We start from the raw sequence: 22,602 nt of genomic DNA on the forward strand, positions 1-22,602 counted from the left end.
CCAGCACTGTGCAAAACTCAATGCTTTTGGATCTCAAGTTTCAGGTAATTTTTTTCATATACAAGATTATTTTTTATTATTTTATTTGGCATTGGCCACCGTTTTTTCAGAGTGGTCATTGCTGGAGGGCAGTGCCCTGAAAAGAACACCTCATCCAAAGGGGGTGCGTCGGCATCAGAGCAGCCGGTTACTTCCCCAAAAGCCACCCTGAGGGAAGAAGCCGTGAAAGTGAGTCGAACCCGCTACAATAGCAAATGTGATGCCAATATTTAATAAGGGCTCTAAAGGTGATCCTTGCAATTACAGACCAGTAAGTCTAATGTCAGTACCGGCAAATTATTTGAAACTATAGTAAAGAATAAAATTGTCAGACACATAGATGAACATAATTTGTTGGGGGAAAAAGTCAACATGGTTTCTGTAAAGGAAAATCATGCCATACTAATTTAGAATTCTTTGAGGGGGTCAGCAAACATGTGGACAAGGGATATAGTGTACTTAGATTTCCAGAAAGCCTTTGACAAGGACCCTCACCAAAGCCTCTTAAGTAAAGTAAGCTCTCATGGAATAAGAAGGAAGGTCGTCTCATGGACTGATAACTGGTAAAAAGACAGGAAACGAAGGGTAGGAATAATTGGTAAGTTTTCAGAATGAGTGAGGTAACTAGTACCATCGGTCCGTACTGGGACCAATCCTATTCAATTTATTTATAAATGATCTGGCGAAAGGGGTAAACAGCGAGGTGGCAAAATTTTCAGATGACACTAAACTGCTCAAGATAGTTAAATCCAAAGCCAAACTATGAAGAGTTTCAAAAAGATCTCATCAAACTAAGTGATTGGGCAACAAAATGGCAAATGAAATTTCACGTTGATAAATGTAAAGGAATGCACACTGGAAAAAATAATTCCAGCTACACATACAACATGATGGAGACTAATTTAGCTATAAAAATTCAAGAGAGAGATCTTGGAGTCACCATGGATAGTTCTCTGAATCATTAAAAAGGGATAAAGAATAAAATAGAGAACATCTTATTGTCTCTATATAAAACCATGGTAGTCCCACGTCTTGAATGCTGCGTATAGATGTGGGGGCCTCATCTCAAATAAGAAATATTGGCACTAGAAAAGGTTCAGAAAAGGGCAACAAAAATGATTAGGTGTTTGGAAGGGGTGCCATATGAAGAGAGATTAAAAAGACTTGAACTTTTCAGCTTAGAAAACAGGTGACTAAGTGGGGGGATGTGATAGAGGTCTATAAAATCATGCCTGGTGTGGAAAAAGTGAACAAGGAAAAATTATTTATTTGTTCCCATAAGAACTAAGGGTCACCAAAGTAAATTAATAGGTAGCAGGTTTACAACAAACAAAAGGAAGTTTTTCTTCACACAGCGCATGGAGAGCCTGTGGAACTCCTTGCCAGAGGAGGTTGTGAAGACCAGGACTTCAATAAGGTTCAAGAAAGAAGTAGAAAAATTCATGGAGGTGAGGTCCATCACTGGCTATTAGCCTGGATGGGTAGGAATAATGTCCCCAGCGCCTCTCAGAGGCTGGGAATGGGTGACGGGAGAGGGATTGTTTGATGATTCCCCGTTCTGTTCACTCACTGTAGGGCATCTGGCATTTTCTTTCCATTCACAACGGTTACATTTTATGTTGTGTGTGGTGTGCACATAAAATCATAAATTGGCCCAGGTCCACTTCCAAAGAGAGAAACAATTATTCAGTAATTCTCTTCAATAATTCTCGAGTTAGGCTATAGTTTGTGGCAAAACCCAGCATAGGGTAGGACTGTAGGATTGTATGGGTAGGGGTAGGGTGGACGTTGCAAAGACATTTTGCACAGCTTGAGTCTGCTTTTTGGCCCAGGTCCACCAACAGAAATTGTGCATCCTTCTCCCTTGTTACAAGTCAAAGCATTCCTGATTAATCCAGTTTATGAAGACTGAACCATTATCACGTTAAGTGATTCCCCAAAGCCCCCATTCAATTATAAAGTGGCAGCAAAAAGGGCAAAACAGACATTCTATTTGATTAATGGGGACACAGACTTTAAATCAAAGGAGACTCTATCTTTCTTCTTTTGTCCCTATGCACTGAGGCAATAGGTTCAGTCCTGTAAATAAAGAAGACATAAGACAGTGGTTTAGTGTTTCAGTACTAAACCACTCACTGCTCTATGATTCAAGTATTACACTGCAAAACAACTCTTCCAAATAGGTAAATGTCTTTAAAGTGATACACACAGGACAACAACATGGTCATACTAGATCACAAATATCTAAAGATCAGGCAACTGCAGGTGCAAACACATTTAGGGGAACTTTCCATAAAGGTCTAATTATCATAATTATGAAAGGGGAAGAGATTCTTACTAGGAAAACACCCTGAAGGAAAATCCATCCAAACATTTTGGTTTCCTTGCACAGCATGAACACTAATACAGGTCTGAATTGGAAATGGATCAGGACAGAACTATGAAGTGAGGACACTTAGGATACTAGCTGTTGGTATTATGGATCCAGACCAAATTCTTTACTGTCAAAGAATTCATAATATTTTAAGTTTCAATCATTCATTGAGCAGTTCTGCCACTATTTTTATTGTTTCACTCACCCTAGTAATGCTTAACTCTTGTCATTAACATAGTGACCAAGATAATATTTCAATCCAAAGTGCTTTACAAAAGAAGGCATATTGACCCCATTTAAAGCAGGAGAAACAAAGACAGATCTTCAGTAACTTGCCCAAGGTTACAACGTGTATCAAATGCCTCCTTAAAACACTTTAAGATTCTGAAGGATAAAGAGCATATAACATATCCAAGAGGCGTTTCAGGGAAGTAGAATTGGTTGAAAAATGTTCAATGAAATTTTTTTCAAACTTTTGTCAAACTTACTGAATTTTTTTTATGGAAACATGTCACTTCAGACAAAACTTTTCTTGAGAAAGTGTCTCAGTTCCGGAATGGAATTTCTTATCAAAGCCAGAGACAACACATTGCCCCAGAAATCCTGTATATCCTGGTGGTGATGGCCCTAATGTTGAAGATCTTGGTTCAAATCGCTGCTCTCACTAAATCTTTTAATAAGGTTTTTAGCAACAAAAAAAAATCTTATTTTGTACTGATATAGAAGGGGAAAATGTCTAAAAATATATAAAATTGTCATAAGACAAGGAAACCACTTTCCATCCAACTCTGCAATGAGGAGAAAATTAATGTTCTTTCACCGCTAGGTAAATGACCAAGCTCAGGTCCTCAGTTACCATACTGAGGCTATGTCTAGACTGCAGGCTTCTTGCGCAAAAACCTTTTACAGACAAGATCGTCGGCAAAAACTTCTTGCACAAGAGCACACCCACACTGCAAAAGTGCATCAAAAAGCGATGTGCTTTTGCAAAAGAGAGCATCCAGACTGCATAGACGCTTTCTCGAAAGTAAGCTCTGATTGCTATGCACTGAATGGCCACCAGAGCACCTGTGCTTTTTCCGCTTTCCTCTTTTTGTACAAAAAACTCCTCTTACGCATCCACACACACCTTTTAGTGAAAGAGCTCTTTCACAAAAAGGCATTCTTCCTTGTAGAATGAGGAATACCTATGCCAGAAAAACCCCTCGGTTCTTTCGATTTTGGGGGGCAAAAACATGGTTGAGATGTGGATGCTCCACAAGTTTTTTTTCAGAAAAAATGGCAATTTTTCCAAAAAAAACTCTGTAGTGTAGACATAGTCTGATTGCTGCTATCTGGTGGTATCTGGTCTCAGTTTAATTCCTAACAAACTTTGGTATCAATATAAGAAAGCTGTATAAAATCTGGCACTTAGTACCAGTCTTTCTGGAAGTCTCAGCAGAGAAGCTTGACTTTTCCCTTATTTGCAAAGGTACTCCCTCTCACTCAGGGTGAGTCATGCTGGCATTGCGACATAAATGAAACATCCATTGCTGCTGCCTGTACTACGCAGTATTTGTTGCCATGTGGTTTGGGAGATACTTTTATTTTTAAAATTAACGGAAATACTAACTGCAAATTAAAAAACAAATCAGACGAGGGCTTAACCTGTCAGAGATGTAACACAGAAACTTTGCATAAGAACCAAACTTCCTCATTTGGGCACAGGGGAGAATGGACCTGGTCACTTTCACTTTGTCATTCAGTCATACAATACTACTGTGTTTGGATATCTCTAGTTAGGTAACAGTATACAGGAGTGAACTTCCCTTTTTTAGTATGCGGGCCTGGCTAAAGAGTTTGTGGGGCCTGAGGCAGCACGCTGTGGTTGGTTGTGTTGCATGGCCGGGTGGCTCCCAGCCAAGGCAAGGAGCAAGTGGCTGGGGAGGCGAGTGCCGGGCAGCACGGGGCCCCTGAAGGTGCAGGGCCCAAGGCAACTGCCTTGCTTGTCTTGCCTTAGGGCTGGGCCTGTTGCTATGCCTCTCAAATAGACTTTATTTTCATTTACTTGTGTATCAAAATTAAAGAAAACACAAGAGGTATGCAAGGGGAGAATTTTATTTTTATGGTGTAATTTTCAATTTTTTAAGAGACATACAAATCTAAACTTGAAACCCAAAGTATTTGATAGTGTCCTTTTAATTTATGAAACAAAATACAGGACTATGTAGCACTTTAAAGACTAACAAGATGGTTTATTAGGTGATGAGCTTTCGTGGGCCAGACCCACTTCCTCAGATCAAATAGTGGAAGAAAATTGTCACAAACATATATACCAAAGGATACAATTAAAAAACCGAACACATATTCATTTTTTTAATTGTATCCTTCGGTATATATGGTTGTGACAATTTTCTTCCACTATTTCATCTGAGGAAGTGGGTCTGGCCCACGAAAGCTCATCACCTAATAAACCATCTTGTTAGTCTTTAAAGTGCTACACAGTCCTGTTTTTTGTTTCAGCTACCCCAGACTAACACGGCTAAATTTCTATCACTTTTAATTTATATTAGCTTTAAATAGTTTCACCAATAATTATTAGAATTTTTGGAATTAAATGACGTCTTTTAAAGGCCTTGCTCCCTTTTTCCAACCATGGTTAATACATAGTCTTTTTATTTGTTTAAAATTTTAAAATACAAAGGAAATAATTGTGAATTAAAGATAAACCTGCAATTTAGATAAACCCATGTGTGATTCTATGCTGACGTGGGAAAAGTTCCAGTGTGCATAACAGAAATACTTGAAGAGCAGTTCAAGGGAGCAAATAAGTAATTAAAAATCTTTAAGGGCATCCACTTCCCACCTCAGAGCTTAAAGACTTTAATATTGATGTCAGGCTAGAAAATCTTTATCTTGCTAGCAAAGGGAGTGGTGGTGATGGTGGTGGTTGTGGCCAGAGAATTGGCAAGAAGAAACACAGGGATAATTGTCAAAATTTTTCAATCCAGTATTCTGTTGTAATGTTATTGCCATTTTAATAATTAATTTATATTAAACTAAATATCACCCTCAGGGACTATAGTGATACATTTTTGATAAATCCAGAAGTGACATTATTTAATGCTGTGGCTATGAAATTCATATCCTATTGCTATGGAAACAATGATGTCATCACAATCATAAATTCTTGTTGTACAGTGCTGATGATCACGAAGGTGGAAGTAGGTAAGAGCAAACAATACTTTTTAAAGAAAAATTAATAGAACTATTTCCTGCATGGCTCTTGGGTGACTTACTCTAGGTACAATGAGTTTGATAGTCTCAGTACATTTCCCACTAAACAGTGGTGAGTAATGGCTAAGCAGTCTCGTTTCTATAGTGCTTTATTCATAATGTTCAGTTAAATGCCAATATTGTTAAGTATTCTGGTGTTGAATCTCAAAACAGGACGTGCTGAGGCTTGCAACAATAAAAACATGTATTTTTAAAAGCATGGATTTTTAAAATGGGTTTGTGATTGAGTTTTAAGGCAATAATTATTTCATTCTGGACTATTTCAGATATCCCTACATTCAATAATCCATCCAACAAAAGGATTATTTAATCTTTAAAACATGAAGCCTTATTCCTGACAATGCCCTTTCAAACAATTTTTAAGGAAGTCTGTGAGTGGTACAGACCTGGCATTCTTGAAATACCAGCTGTTCTACAGGACAGGTTTGCCTTTTTCACAGGAACTCTGCGTTATTCAGTAGAAATCACCTGAAACAGGAGGTGGCATATGGAAGGGCCAAGACATGGTAGCTGAATGCCAGTGGTTTGAGACTCAATGCAAGAGTAGTTAACAATATTGGCATTTCATTGAACATGATGAATAAATTGTCATAGTACTGAGTCACTACTTCTCATTTTCAATAGTTAACGTATTTTACAGTCATGAACTAATTTAGCTCTTGAAGTATGCTGCTGCTGCTGCTGATGAGTTAGAGCGTGACCAGAATAAAACATCTCTGAATACTGTTATTGTCTACAGACGAATAGATATTCATTTTACATACAAAGTCAGACTCCAGAATGTAACACAAGGCACTTCTTTGCTAAAATAATATGGTAGATCATGATGAGAGAAAGTAGTGTCTACAAAAAAATAAAATAAAAATAAAAGGACTAATTTCTCAAAATAAAAAAAATACAGCCCAATAAATGTTCATTGTCCTGAAATTTCAGTAGTACTCCCAATGTACCTTCTTGTTTTTAATTTCCGTAACCTGGGTCTTCAGAAATACAATACACAAACAAGCCCCACATATTGTATTGGGCGATGGTCAATCTGAGTGAGAGCCACCTAAACTGGCAGAGCAAGAAGACAATGTATACATTATGCAACCTTGGATGACCTCACATGTCCACTACCACTAATCTGTCTCCACCAGGATTATATCCCACATTCCAAACATCTGACATTCTTCAAAGAGCTGTTGTATTTTTTTAAAAAAAATAACCTGCCTGAGTAACATTCCCTCTGTTCGGTCCCATAGTCCAATATGGGCAGCAAGTTGATACCCAACACCATTAGGGCTCTGTCTGCAGACACTGACAGTCCAAAGCTGACTTCTGACGGGCCGCTAAATCCTTTTTGCTGATGTCATGGTCATGCATCAATTCGCAGTGACGTGCACTTGGTGCCTCACCATCAAGACAGCAAAAACTGCGCCACCTAATATATTCTCACCCTGGGAGGAGAAGAAAGCTCAAGAACCATGGAAGATTCTATCAACCAAACTTCCAGATATATCATAAAAGAAAGTGAGGTTGGTGTTATGTATGTAGGGCCCCTTTGAAACGCCCATCACAGGGCTAGTGAGAAGCAGTACCTTGGCACTTCTTCTACCTAGCAGCCTGTCTGTGGTAGCTGAACAGAGCCAGGGGTTGTCACCTCTCTTCAGTACTCCTCCACCAAGTTTAGATCGGGATAGTACCCCTGTCTGTCAGCAGAGGGGAAGAAGATGAGGTAAAGCAACACCTTTAGCCCATCTCAGCCCCCAAGTGCTTCCTATTCTCAGGGGAGGAAAAGGAGACCCTTGATCCTGTGCCTGTTGCTTAGAGCAACTAAACACCCAAGAAAGATCCAGTATGGGTTCCCCTCTTCAGGTGCCCCCTTCTCCTACTCCCTGTTCTGCAGTCTCAAAGAAGCTCTTTTGCAGACACACTGCCTAAAACCAGTTTCCTCCCTTTCCCCCTCACTAATGTCTTGGAAGCAGATTTACTTGAAGGGGGCAGAGGGAAGGGTATAAATAGGAGGTCAAACTTATGTCTATCAGAACTCCATCATAGCCCTCTGTTCTTGCTACAGAGAAGCCTCTGGACATATTTGCCATGAGGATTGGGCCTAATGTTCTTCACATTCCTGCAGCAGCTACATCCAATGTTTCAATGGAAAAGTATGCAGAGTTCATTTAGCCATCATTTAGTGCAAGATGGCAGACAGAAACAAGGAAATGAACCAGAGTCAGCACTTTGGATACCATCAATGGTTCTCAGACCACAGCCTAGAAGAAAAAATACTCTGCTGTGCAGATCCTCTGTTTCAAATGCCACTAAGATGTTCAAGAATGAGAGCACTTTGGTCAGAAATTTCACTATTGTAGAAATACTACATTTATTTTTCAGCTACCTTACAGAGAGAAACCAACATCTCCTAACCTTCTCTCTAATGGGGTCTCTTGGAAAGCCTAGTTTACCCTGTGCACACCTCTCAGCTCTGAGAGTTTTAAGATGTTTAGAGCAGGAAGAGCTGCTGATCAGCTCAACTGAAAGAGCTTATTAGTAGAAGGGGAAAAATATTCATAATGGAGAGAGAGGGAAGATTCCCACTCAGATATTTACTCAGGGGATGGGGAAGACTTCTCCATTCTTCTGCTGTGTCTTCCAAATACTTGGGTTTTTTTTTTATAATTCAATATTACATTTTTGTCATTTCTTGTTTTCAAGTTTGTTCCACTGCTCCCACGGTCTTTCTGAGCTTCTACAGTGATTCTCATGGATTGCAGCGACATGGAGTGATAAAGCAAAGATCAACAGCAGCACCCATCCATCTGGCTGAAACTCCACCAGCCAGTAAGCCAGCCTCCTAGGGTGACAGTAGATGTTTCTATTATTCCTCACCTCTCCTCAGACCCAATATTAGCACAGGGTAGGAGCCTAAAAACTGAAAAGACAGGCCAGGACATTGTCCCTGTTGTCTGTCTAATTGCCAGTCTTCTGTTGGAGGATACATGCATAGTTAAGAAATAAGTTACCCACAGGTAGTGTTGCTTTCTAGAAATAAATTTATTACCAGAAAACAAAGGTCTGATTTACGCAAGACCTGAATTCACTAGTGGGTTTGGCAAAGCTACTAGAACGGGGCTTTTCAGAATGATAGGAGTAGACAGAGTAACCTGAAAACATCCAATGACAGCTCAATGTTTTATTTAGTGTTTCTATTTTGTAATGTGAAAGAAGCTGAGCATTGGGGAATTCCTGAGCTTCACTGTGACAACATGAGTGTAGGGAAGAGAGTACAACTTTACTGATACACACCTCATGGGAACAGGGGGGAGAGGAGGGAATGGAATGAGTTTCTGAAGTGTGTATAGAATCAAATTTGATAGTCTCGATTTGTGATTTCTTTGGCTTCTCCTCCCTTATTTCTTCTGCAATCTTTAGGTGTAAGGGACCACATTTAGATACAGGTGTCTAAACTTTATCACTGTGAATAAAGACCACATTCTCAGATCCAGGAAATGAGTTTTTTGTATAGCAAGTGTATTCTTTCCACAAGCACTAACCTTTTTATATATATCAACTTATGCCCCTGTGTTAGAAACTGTGGTCCAGCATTTAAAAACAGACCTGGAGCACTAGCTGGGAAGAATTTCTCTTTTGTATTTTGTGGTACAACCTCAAGGTTAAGTCAGGTACCATAGTTATTTTCATTGAAAATAACACTTAGCATTCATCTTCAAGAGAATGACCAGAACATTAATTAGGAGTTCAGAAACTACAAAGATTGTGGTTGTATAAGGGCCAAGTAGACACAACTACCTAATCCTGATAACACATCTGAGTAGTATCATAAGTCTCAGTTTTCACCGATAGAAAAGCTGAAGTAGAGAGGTTAAGTGACTTATCCTAGGTTGAACAGAGAATCAATGTCAGAGCTATGATTAGAACTCTGAAATTTCTGGTGTGCAGACCTGTGCACAGAAAAAAAACCCAATAATGAACCAAAGGTAAACTTCCTTAGCGAGAGTTTATATATCTATCTACTTGTCATTCATAGCTTGCTGGGACCCTTGAAGGAGTCAGTTTTTCCTAAAACTGAGAGAGACATCAGAAAACCTAAACCTTGGTATGTTCCAAAAACTACCTCAGGAAAACTTTCTGAGTCAGAGAGCTCTAACCATGATATTTAATAAAATGCTCATCAGTCATTAGAAAGGACACCGTTTTAAAAATGTATGATTTTCCGCTGCGCTCTGCACTCATTGAAATCAACATGTTCTCCTGGAATCCAAGCCCAAGAAATTTTTCATCCACTCAGTCGTATCAATTATATGAATGTCAGCTCCCTTGGAGGCCAAACTCAAACTGTAGTTAAGGAAGTTGTTTATGCAGTGGATAGGGCAAAACAGCAGAAAAGAAAAATAAAGGGACTCTTTGGTGTACAGAGTAAGGTATTTTACAATTAGCTGCAACTTGCACCGACGTCCCATGCTGATACAGAACAAGGTTGCACAAAAGAACTCATTTTTTACCCCTTGATAGTAATTATGTCTACCCATGCTTTCATACATTTACTTACAGTCAGAAGTATTCCAAAATGCTTAAAAATTTTAAAAACATCTGTTCTATAAACTATGATCAGAGATCACTTTAATCAACCTCTGCAATACAGCTACCTCTGGAAGTAAGAAAAGTGAGTGTGCAGACATACATGTTGGGAACATGTACAGAACATCGAATCATAGAACACTAGAACTGGAAGGGACCTCGAGAGGTCATCGAGTCCAGTCCCTGCCCTCACAGCAGGACCAAGCACTGTCTAGATCATATCTCACCTGCTCTTAAATATCTCCACGGATAGAGATTCCACAACCCCCCTAGGCAATTTATTCCAGTGTTTAACCACCCTGACAGTTAGGAAGTTTCTCCTAAAGTCCAACCTAAACCTCCCTTGCTGCAATTTAAGCCCATTGCTTCTTGTCCTATACTCAGAGGCCAAGGAGAAAAATTTTTCTCCCTCCTTCTTGTAACACCCTTTTTGATACTTGAAAACATTATATCTCATTGAACCTGTTGCCTGATTAAGACTGCATATGAATTCCAGTTACCACCTTTAGAGGATTCTTTGCTCCCGGATCAGGCCCAATATTCAATTATTTTATGGCTGGGAACCCTGATGTGCACAATTGCAACACTCACACTATAAGAACTCTTGTGTATTTACAAAAATAGTGTATTAATACAAATAGCACAGTCACAAACACTCCACTTTCGTAAGAGAGATAGGGAATGTACTTTCGTATTTCCATACCATATTCTCACTATTTCTTCTAGAACAACATGAGGTGTTAGCCATCATCTACCTCATTACCTTCACCTTCCTCATCATCACCAGGGGCCATCATTCTGGCTCCTTCCATGGACTACATCTTCTCCTCTTCCCATCCCTAGGCTGCGATGCCATTTTTATCATATGTTATGCTGACGTTGTTATGTTTGATGCATATTTACTAGGGGATGTTTCCTTTTCTCTTTATTTGTAGTTTCTCACCTTACTAATGGTAAAGTGGGTTTTTTTCCAATAGGTTAGTATATTATTGATCTCAAGTTCTTATCATATGCTTTAGTTCATTACCATGGGCCTTTTGTGGTTGTCCGTCACATTTATTATTTCTGACCTATTTAATTATTAGGTCTGGTCTCAACCGGTTATTTCAGGTTTTTCTAAGTAATGATGTACCTGCTAAGTTTGAGGGTATTCTTGGAAGTGCCTATACCATAGAAAGTCCTTCCATCTTACTACTATCTATCTAGGTAAACAGTCCCAAACATATGTGAGCTAACTGTGCTAACTGGAAAGGTCCCAGACAAAAATACTAACTAAATATATTTATAGACAAGCAAGAAGGTTAGCCGTATAGGCTACAAACCAGCTAGATTAAAACATCCATGTTCTAAAGAGTGCCACGTGAATCTCAATAAAAGTCCCAAGTGGGTAGGGCCTCAACTATAAGAATAGCAGCACATTCACCCTAATGCCAAAGAAAGCGTTCTTGCTGATTAAGCCTGTCAATGGGAAGTGGGGGAGGAGGCAAAGGGGACAACTGCTTGGGGGCCGGGAGATCCAAAAGGACCCGGATCTCCCAGCTGCCACCGTTGCTACTGCAGCAGTCACCGGAGCTCTGGGCCCCTTTAAATTGTCATTGGAACGCTGCTCTGTGTTGCTCTATGTGCTGGAGGGGATGCCACATTTTGTGCAATGCTTGGAGCTGACTGCTCTCGCCCCCACCCTGTCCACTCGAGGCCTTGCCCCTTCCAGGGGTGCAAAGTTGCCCTCCGCCCCTTGCCTTGGGGCCCACAGTGGCTATGCTGTCCATGCTGATGCTGAATCAATGACAGTGGCTGGTGAAGCACCTTCTGCAGAGCACTCCTAACCAAGAGGATGGGAAAGTAACTCCAGTTCGGCTTAGTTTGTGGAAGCTAAGGGATTCACAGCACACAGTCCTATTGGCCTCGGGCTATTTTCTTTCCAACTTATAGAATCACCATTCTGGAAACATGAGTTATCAATCCCATTACTTATCTACCAGGCAGTAGAACTGGATTGTGCTGTGCTGAAGATCCCTGCAGGCTTCCCATAGACAATTTAGGACTGCACCCAATAAAACTTTATTGCTATATCAATATCCATGGTATGACAAAACCATCATTTAAAAAAAATGATTTTTTTTCCTGCTTTCATTATTATTTGTGCCCAAACTACTGTCCAGATACAACTCAGACATGCATACAACACGGCCTTCAATAATCTTAAATAACTGTGGAATTTATAAAACCTGGACAGATCCCTGGAGAACTCTGAATGGCTCTTTTCCTCATAAACCTCACACATTGCTCAAGCACAGCAAAGTCTTTGATGTTGCCTCTTCTTCCAGCATCTGCTTGTTACAAACAGGTGGTAATGGAACACGGTTACTTTCTTTACAGTTGGGTATGGTGGAGTAACCCACACCCCTTTTGGGTGTCGGGCACTGTCCCATATCATGGCATTGAGACCACTTACAGAGAGATTAATGAGTCTGCTCTATGGCTTTAGCTGAAAGCCACCTGGCTCTTTAGGTCATACAGCTGAGACTTAAGCTACAGAAGTCCCAGGTTTGATTCCACCTGTCGGTGTTTCAGTAGCACTATGATCAGGTGACTTCCAGAAGGTCTAAGGAAAGTGATCTTTAGTTATATCTACACTGCAAATAAAAACCTGTGGCTAGCCCATGATTTAGGCTCCTGAGCTTGAGGCTATGGGGCTGTTTCACTGTAGTACAGAGTTCCTGGCTCCGGCTGCAGCTGAGCTCTGGAATCCACCCACCTCATAGGGGCTAAGAGCCTGGGCCATGAGCCAATTAGCTGTCACAAGCCAGCCATGAGTGTCTAACAGCAGTGTAAACATGCAGTATAAACATCCCCTTAAATACATCCCCTTACATACAACCGTAGCACAGCTCCCAATTGCTAAAGAATAGAATGTAACACAGCCATGCATTTAGCATGACAAAGGGTGGTCGTTCACAGAAGACGACCTAAGTCAATGAAGTAGACAACAGAACTGTACTTATTTACATCATCTAATGATCTGCATAAAGATGTGTTTCCTTCAGGACAGGGTGATTCAGATTGCCATATGGCGTTATGAATTATCTTAAGGATTTTGCTTTTCTATGTTGCGTCTGATCAACATCTGTTATTTCTCAGTTTACTATGCATTCTGACTATACTCCAAAACCACTCTTAAGTGACACAATTCATGGTAACATCTAAAAATAACTTTTAATCACCCATTGCATCTTTAACGATTAATAATTATGGTACACCCAAACACAATTAGCATTGTGACATTCAATTAATTTGCAGGTTTCTCAAGGGTAAAAACGGACACCATGCAAGGGCCCTACAATTTTCTTACTTCTCTGCTTAAGGGATATTTGTTCCCCTGCCCTAGCATGCATTCTTGGCCCCTAAGCTCACTCCAGCCCCCCCCAAACACACCGTGAAAGCTAAACACATCCTTCTGTCTGCCATAGAAGGGTCATGGAACTCCTTTGACAATATTAAGTCCCATTTTACAGAATGGAGAATCTCCATTAATGTAAAAATAAAAATAAATAACTACTGGAACTTGAAGAGATCCTTTTAATTTTTTTGCATGCAGCTGACACAAGGACCCCCGGGACATTAAAGGTAAGTGTTTAGTGAGGAAGTGGTCATGATAGGGCAAGTAAGGAATTGGAGAGATTGGGATGGAGAATAGCTCAGTATTGTTTTAGGAGGTAGAAAAATGTACATAGAATGTACCTCAAATGTATCCAGCTCTGAGACCTACTATGACTAAGACAAGAGAAATGCAATCTGAAACTTACATAACAGAAAATCAGTGGAATTTAAATGTATCTGCAGCTCCACATAATTTTGTTTACATTGGTATTTTACACACATGCACATCTAAACACACATACACACACACACACACACACACACACACACACAAAGATGTTACCATTTGCCCTCAATAAAAATGGGACATATTTGTGATTGGGGGCACTGGGACATACTAGTTAATAATGAAAAGGGTGCTCAAATTGGAATCAATACTGGATTCTTGTGAAACCAGGGTTTGCAAAGCTAGTCTCTGAAATGTATTTGCTTTTCTGAAATTGTCATAAATATGTGACCACAGAGTTTGTGTTCAAATCTGAACCCTCCCAAAATTTAGAGTTATCCAGAATTGGAGCTGTTTAATGTTAAAATATATTCGTTATGAATTTTTAGAAAGCACTTTCAGTCAAAAGTGACTCTTGGTTACTGCTCAAAATAATCTTACTGATTGAAATCTGCCTCAGTCAATAATGGCTAACAATTGTACCTATCCCACAGATGCTTACCGGCATATGGAAAAACAGTGAGTTAGTTGCTTCAGGTCATTTCCCACTGTACATCTGTCTACGCTTTAAACCCACTGCCACAATGAGCAGTCTCAGCAAAGAGAGTGAATGGACAAAGACTAATCTGTCCTCTCTTTCCAAGGAAGCTGGTTTCCTAGGTTAGTCTTGGAATACACTGAATTCACAGTGCAAAGCAGGAAAGACAGCACTGCTACTGTCTATGTAGTAGTACTTCTGGAAACAAACTGAGGACTTCATTCTCCAGGGACATTAAAATAGCACTTTTCATTAGTATTTAAAAAAAACATTTAAAAGAAAAAGAACAGCCTTATTAGACAATGACCTATCTTGACCCTCAGAAGATTCCTTAAGGACATGATTTAATTGGATGTTCTGACTTAAGCAAAATTGCTTTTTTTGGGCCCACAGAGAATTAATTTTGAAAAGCCAATATCCCTTTTTGCACGCTGCCAATTTAGATTGCAACTAACCTGTCAGAAGGTTCCCACAAGTCTGGAGAAGTCTCTCACTCTCTTGGTGGTGAGATCTCCTCACACTGTGAGGACTGGGACAACTGTAGATTTAGTGTTATAAAGACACCCACAACTGGCAAGTGACCTAAGAGGAAATAGTGGTCCTGCCTGACAAGCATTCCATCCACACAATTCCCAAGCAAGTCCATGGAGGCCTTGTGCATGGACAACTTGCAGGACCGTATCCATAATTAGAATTGTGCAAAACTAAGCAGTTCTGATTCACAAACACTTGAGTAAATATTTATTTTCTTCAGTTTCTATTCCCTGGGTTGGCACCTCTGAATTCTGCACACAATCAGTAAAAGAGCGACTTCTGCAAGATCCTTCCTGGAGGAGTCCATTATCTAGTCTGATAAAAAGTGGATCTGGTTCTGTGCCACAGACATCATTATAACCAATGTGAGTGATACAAGTTAAGGTTGCCTGCCACTTCCCATTGTAAGACATGCTTTCACTTGCTGCTAACTTCACCACTCTTACATCATTTGGGCCCAACTTTTCCATGCCATGTCTCTGTCGGAGCTGAATTATATTGGGAAGATTTCAGGATTTCAGCAAACACAGAGCAGTCATTTCCCAGAATAAGGGCACAGGCATCCTTAATTTTGGCACTTCCTAACTTTTAAGTGCTTGACTTGGTAGCGTTAATGTTAACCGAATATGGTTTTTTCTATATATGTTATTTACTTAGGTTTGCACTCCGATCCGATCTCATTAGCTAATGAGTGTCAGGTCATTACTGGATGAGAAAGGTGCATAAATACTTAGATGACCCAGACACAGGTATTGATCATCCAACAGCACTCTTCCTTCAGAGACAAGGTTGCAATTTGGCATTAAAAAACACTTACTGTTTCTTTAGGGTTTCTAAGACAATTATCACCAGGGCTCGAAAAACAATGTAATCTACTTGCCTGCGGCGAGTAGATTACACCCCAAAAGAGCTGGCACAGAGCGATCTGCGCATGCAACAGACGAGACCTGATTATCACTACGGCATGGAAATGCTGTTGAACAGAGCTGTGTCTTTTAGATGAGACAAAAATCAGTACTGATTACCTGCACAGACTGATAGAACACTAGAACAGGAAGGGACCTCGAGAGGTCATCAAATCCAGTCCCCTGTCCTCATGGCAGGACCCAGTACTGTCTAGACCATCCCTAATAGATGTCTATATAACCTGCAATCATTAAAAATCCCATAATTTTCCAAGCATAGGGGTGTTCTCTCCAGCAGTTTGGGCCAATTCCAACTCTGGCATTTACATTTTGTCTACCAAAATTCACTCAACAGTTATAGCAGGAAAAAGGGAATATTCATTTGCCGTCTTAGGCCACGTGTCCACCACAGAGCTTAGAGCAGCACAGCAGTACTGATGCAGTTGTACCACTGTAAGGTTTCCTGAGTAGCTGCTCAATGCTGATGGGAGAATTCTTCCATTGTCATAATTAAACTACCCCACACACGCAATCAGTGGCAACAGCTGTGTTAATGGGAGAAGTTCTCTTACCAACCTAGCACTGTCCACATCGGCGCTTATGACTTATGTCACTTGGAGTGGGGAGGTGGTGTTTTTTACAGCCCTGAGAGACATAAGCTTTTCCAACAGAAGCGGTAGTGTAGACAGCAGAACAAGTGTAACTGCACTTGCTGTAGTAAGCCCCAAGTCAATGGGCCATCTCATGACCTCTAAGTTAGGCATGTGTTTCAATACTTTGTTGAATTCGCCCTTAAAGTCAGTATATGTGTGGTTCTCTTTCATCCCATACATGGCTGCAGTTTCAGTGATGATTGAAATGAACTCGGTATATATTTTGGGTATCAGTTTCTAATTCATTTTGGGATGCGAGGTTATTTTCTGATCTTATTTTAGCACATTTTAATGCCTTTCCTCCTCCTTATCCCCATCTCTATATCTTTTGAATGTGACTATGAGACAAACCATGTTAAGAATTTTCAGCTTTGATCTGCATGATGTTTTTGCTATTAAGTGTAGGTTAGAATTATTACAGCATGTTCACTAACAACATTTCATTACTAGCTCTGGATTTCCTAGTACAAGCATTGTTCTCTGCCTGCATGTGTTCTTCTGTTTATGACTGTGAAAGGACGAATAGTTTTATTTCACTGTATATTTTCCAGGTACGGCTAATGCGTCATGGAAGAGAGAAAGATGTACAACGTAATTATATATCATGAAGGATCAAAGCAAGGAAGAGATGGGAGAGGAATGCAACTCTTCTCTCCTCTCTGCTAAAAGAGAAGGAAAGTACTTTTCTTCTCCCTAACTTGGGGAAGTAACATCCTCTGCCCTACCCATCTCATGACTTCCCATCCTACTTCACTGTTTTGGTTTGTACTCCCCTTCCACTTTCCAACTACAGGCAGTCCCCGGGTTACGTACAAGATAGGGACTATAGGTTTGTTCTTAAGTTGAATTTGTATGTAAGTCGGAACTGGCTCCAGATTCAGCCGCTGCTGCTGAAACTGACCAGGGGCTGACTACAGGAAGCTGGAGGCAGAATTGCTCTGCCCCCAGCTTCCTGGAATCAGCCACTGATCAGTTTCAACAGCGGCTGAATCTCGAGCCTGGGACAGAACAGCTGAGCTGCCAGGTAGGTCCCTGCAGGACCAACCCGGCAGCACCCCAGCTGCTCTACCCCAGGGTCCACAACAAAAGCCTGGTCTGCTGGGGGGGGCGCACTAGCTGCGGCCCCCCCTCAGCAGACCAAGGACACGGGGAGCAAATCCGCAACGGCGGCGGGGTGCCGCGCCTCTGAGGCTTTGCTCTGGCAAAGCCTCAGAGGCGCGGGACTCCACCGCCGCTGCGGCTTTGCTCCGGGTGTCCCTGGTCTGCTGGAGACGGTCCCCAGCAGACCAGAGGCACCGGGAGCAAAGCGGCGGCAGGGTGCCGCGCCTCTGAGGCTTTGCTCTGACAAAGTCTCAGAGGCGCGGGACCCCACCACCGCTGCGGCTTTGCTCCCAGTGTCCCTGGTCTGCTGGAGACAGTCCCCAGCAGACCAGGGACACCCGGAGCAGCTTTTCTCGCCCCGGAGGTCGAGGTGGCGGGACCGCTGCGCTCTGGGCGGTCCCGCTGCCTGCGAGCTCCGGGGCGAGAAAGCCCCGTTTGTAAGTGCGGATCCGACGTAAGTCGGATCCACGTAACTCGGGGACTTCCTGTACATTAAACCAGTAAAGACAGGTAGTCAGTCCATATTACCATACAGATTCATAGATTCTAAAAACAAGGAACAATTATGATAATCTAGTCTGACCTCCTGTATAATGAAAGTCACAGAAATTCCTCCAAACAATTTCTAGAGTATGTCTGGGTGTATTGTTAATTTGCACAACAGGTCAAAATTAATCCTTTGGTCTCATAAATGGTTATTTCAATAAAGAAATGCCAACTGTGGTGATAAGAGGGTATGAGAGTGATTAATGGCTTTAGAAGATAAAAAGAGAGGGTGCCTAGTGAAATTATAATCTAAAAACATTCATAAATGCATATAGTTTTATTTAAGAGGACATCTCTATGAACAGCTAATGAGTGAGCCATCACTAATGATATTGTCTTGCTTCACTGAAAACTCTACAGCTATGTCTACACTGGCAGCTTTTTGAGCAAGAATGGCCGTTCTTGCACGAAAACTTGTGGAGCATCTACACTGCACGTGTGTTCTTGCACAAGTAAATTTACAGTAAAGAATCAGACAAGAGGGCTTCTTGTGCAAGAGTTATTTCTCTCCCCCATGAGTAATAAGCCCTCTTGCTCAAGAGCTTTTCCACAAGAAGGCAGTGTGGAAGGGCAACAGGGGTTTCTTGCGCAAGAGAGCGTCCACACCACCATTGATGTTCTTGCACAAAAGCACATCTCTCGCGCAAAAGCATATGGCAGTGTTGACACGCTCTTGCACAAGACCTTTTGCCCAAGAACTCTTGCACAAAATAGTTCTTGCGCAAGAAGCCTGCAGAGTAGACACAGCCTACCAGCTTTTATTAGTAGCATTATGCTTAAAGTTGTGTATGTCTCTTTCTGGTCATGATCAGCCAGTATAAAGACATGGAAAATTCATCTGTTTAAATTTGGTAAAATTTGGTAAAAGTTTCAAACCCATGGTATTTCAGCCAATGAGATTAAGAAGGGTGAAACCAATGTTCCATCTAGTCCAGTGTCCTATACAGTAGCAGATGCTTGGTACTTCAGAGGGAATGAAGAGAACAGACAATCACTGAGTGACCCATTCCCTGTCATCTGCTCCCAGTTTCTGACAATCAGAAATGCTTCACAGGACAAGTATTGCAAAAGCAGGTCTTGAATGAAGTTTTTACTCCTTTGTATTTGTTAGCACTCCAGATCAAATTCAACTCTGAAAGAGAGAGTTGATTCTAACCTACATTTGGTGTCAACAACAGACTGTTTAAATTTTTAAATTGTTGTGGGCAATGCATGGCTAAGTTCCCAAGATATGTTTCTAGGGTTGGCAGGTAGGAAAGAATCTTTACTTAAAAATTAGTAAATTTGATGTAGAATCAGTAAGAAAGAAAAATATCACAGTTTTTTCTTTTGTTTTTAAGTCATTTTTCAGACTAAAAAAATCACATTTTAAATTTCCGTCTTCTCATAGTATCTGGCATGTAATGTGACCTACTGATACACAATTATAAGGTGGAGAAATATGCACTACATTAGCACTCTTATTACAAAAAATATTCAAATATTGACTTGCCTTAAAATCTTCATGCCTCCTTCTGTTTTTTTCACTCTATGCAAGGACAAAGGCAAAAGAAAACCGATGATACTTAACAGTGACCCAGAATGCTGACTCATTTACGACAGTGATTAGCTACATTTTTTTCCACTTCCACTTTCTTTGTTTTGTTCCAGAACATGTCTGTGGCATCTGTTAGAAAGTTTTTATTACTAGCTATCACAATTATTGCAGCTGTACATAGCATTGTGTATAAAATCAATCAGGCTTTATGACATACTTATTACCTATTAGCCTTATGTCCAATGTTTAGCATTGGTTTGATGTGTAACTTTTTATTTATCTCTATTAAAAAATCTCAAAAATATAAAATTATAATTATAAATCAGCTTGGCCAAAATTAGGATGCACAGTTCTACAAGTGGTTACTTAAGTGTATTAGGCTCTGATCTGAACACACTAATCCAGGGATGGGCATGTCATTATATTAAAGGCCTATATAATCAAAGCTTTAAAAGTCTGTATTGGCATCCCTAATGTCACTATATTAGCAGGACATCCAGGAAAGGGGTCAGTTAAACTCATATTTCAAGACAGGCAGACAGACTGAGAAACAAGAACCACAAAAAACACAATGAATTATTTGGATTCTGCAGGGAGAAACACAAAATAAAAAAATCAGCTATATCTTTCTCTCAGAGCCAGAACTGATCAAAGAAGTCAGCGATGTTACTACTGGCCTCTTTGGACTCTAAATTGGCTTTCGGTGCACAGTGATCTGTTGTAGAGTAGGTTACATAACCACAGGTGAACCAGTTACTGGGGCTGCAACATACACATGGCAGAAGAGCTGCCCAAACACATAAACAGGCCAAGGTATTTGAGAGTTTCTTATTTCAATCATGAACCCTTATAGGGAGTGTCAAAAATGGCTACTTTTTAAGATTGTGTCAGTGTAAATAGAGAAAGAATGAGAAAATTAGGCTAAAAAAGAAACTGAAAAACACACTCTCTTTAGATCAGTGGTTCTCAAAGTGCAGTGCTGCCTCCCAGGTGGTCCGTGGCTCAAGCTCAGCCCCCCTCTTTTCTGACACAGCAGGAAGCCTCATGGTCAGCGCACAGCCGTGAGGCTGCAGCACCCGCTCTGGCTTTGGGGGTCAGCACCCGCTCTGGCTTTGGGGGTATGTGGGATGAGAAGGGAGGTGGAAGAAAGCAAACTCATCCCCACCCCATGGGGCACAGAGCTACAGGTGCATACTCTGAACCCCTCATTTTTGTTCCCACCCAAGAGCTTAAGGGGGGGCCCATAAAATCCACTAACTCCGGAACCCCAGAAAAGTAAATCTGAACTGAGGCCTTGAACCTCAGTCTTCCCTTCCCCTCACCCCATGGGGCTGAAGTGCCAGAGGAGTGAGGAGTCTTAGTTGGGGGCTACATCGGTGAGGGTTGGGGGTTTCAAACTTGTTTTTTTGCTTCTCGCTTGTATGGTCCCCAGCTGATTTTTCTGTGAGTCAGTGAACCCCGACCCAAAAGGGTTCCCCACACCTGCCTTGAATAAAGAAAATATTGAAACCTTTTGTGTTGGTCATAAATTAATATTTTACTTTAGTTAAAATGAAGTTTGATAAACTAACATGAGAAAGTTAATACATTTCATCTGTTGAATCATTTAAATTAAACCATTCTCCCTAGCTGCAGCACTAACAAAATGGCTCGGGTGTAATTATGTGATTAACGGTAAGTTTCTATTAGCAACTGGTGGTCCGTGGAAAGGTTTACATTCAGCCAAGTGGTCCATGGGCCAAGTTTGAGAACCGCTGCTTTGGATCCTCTCTCATAAAACATGCACAAGGAACTACAGTAGCATGTTTAGCATTGGGAAAGTAGCAAAAAAGTGCACTGATATAGCAAAGTACTGAGACTCTGGAATACCCCATGTATTGCCTCTCACTTCCTCCCACACCAACCCTAGAAGTCAGCACTCCCATTAACCAACATGCAATATCAGAATATTGTGATTGGATTTACAATAGACATCATTTAATTGTGTACATAGGAAATTGCGTACATAGTCCTCATCATAGTGCAATTAGCTATGAAACCCTTTGTTTTCTGTATATGGAACCTTTAACTCTAAGCATAATCCTTGGTTCCATGCAAAGCTTACTGAAGGTCAATGAGACCCTTTCCATTGAGTTTAGCAGGCCATTTAGATCAGGCCCTCTGTGTGCAAAAACAGAAACTGCCTTTGCTCTCATTACTGACTACAAGAAGAAACATACACTGTGTCCTCATGGGGTCTGTTTGCTCCTTTCATATAGAGAAATATAACAGCACACAGGTTCAGAGTGTCTACACAAGTGGTGTTTTCAGGATACCCACGTCCAAATGCAGTACTTTGTGATTAAATACGACTACCACATATTTTTATAGCACTTTCTATCCAATTGGTATTTGGTTGCTATTAATTGAGTAAAAAGAAAACAGGATAGCTTTTTTTAAGATGATTGATTATGAGAGAGATATAGGTTGATTCCTGCATGTGCAGCTGCCAAGAAGCTGAGAGTTTTAAAGCATTTTCAATAAGCTGAAACCTGTTTAGATATGTAATAAAATATTTTGTGCGAGTTTGAGGAGATAAAGAGGTCTCATTCTTTAGCAGAATCCTGTAGCTTCATGAACAAGCAGAATGGGATCAGTAAGTTTAATGTATTCATGTAACAGTAGCACGAACAAATCTCTATGCCCTATTGGC

The 22,602-nt window shown here is 40.7% G+C and overlaps 1 protein-coding gene across 20 annotated transcripts in view; it reads right to left on the reverse strand.

The window, feature by feature from the left end:
- KCNMA1 (potassium calcium-activated channel subfamily M alpha 1) overlaps positions 1 to 22,602 on the reverse strand; it is a 755,813-nt gene that overhangs the window by 563,714 nt on the left and 169,497 nt on the right. For 7 of the 20 annotated variants that reach the window (XM_075934716.2, XM_075934715.2, XM_089780047.1 and 4 more), the window contains exon 2: positions 19,866 to 19,901. The exons of the other annotated variants lie outside the window; for them this stretch is intronic. In XM_075934716.2, the coding sequence (XP_075790831.1) occupies positions 19,866 to 19,901 (36 nt within the window). The remainder of the gene's footprint in view (positions 1 to 19,865; positions 19,902 to 22,602) is intronic. 20 annotated transcript variants of the gene reach the window in all.

The sequence above is a fragment of the Pelodiscus sinensis genome, chromosome 8, assembly GCF_052426305.1.
Source record: "Pelodiscus sinensis isolate ZL-2025 chromosome 8, ASM5242630v1, whole genome shotgun sequence".
In the NCBI taxonomy this organism is placed as follows: domain Eukaryota; kingdom Metazoa; phylum Chordata; order Testudines; family Trionychidae; genus Pelodiscus; species Pelodiscus sinensis.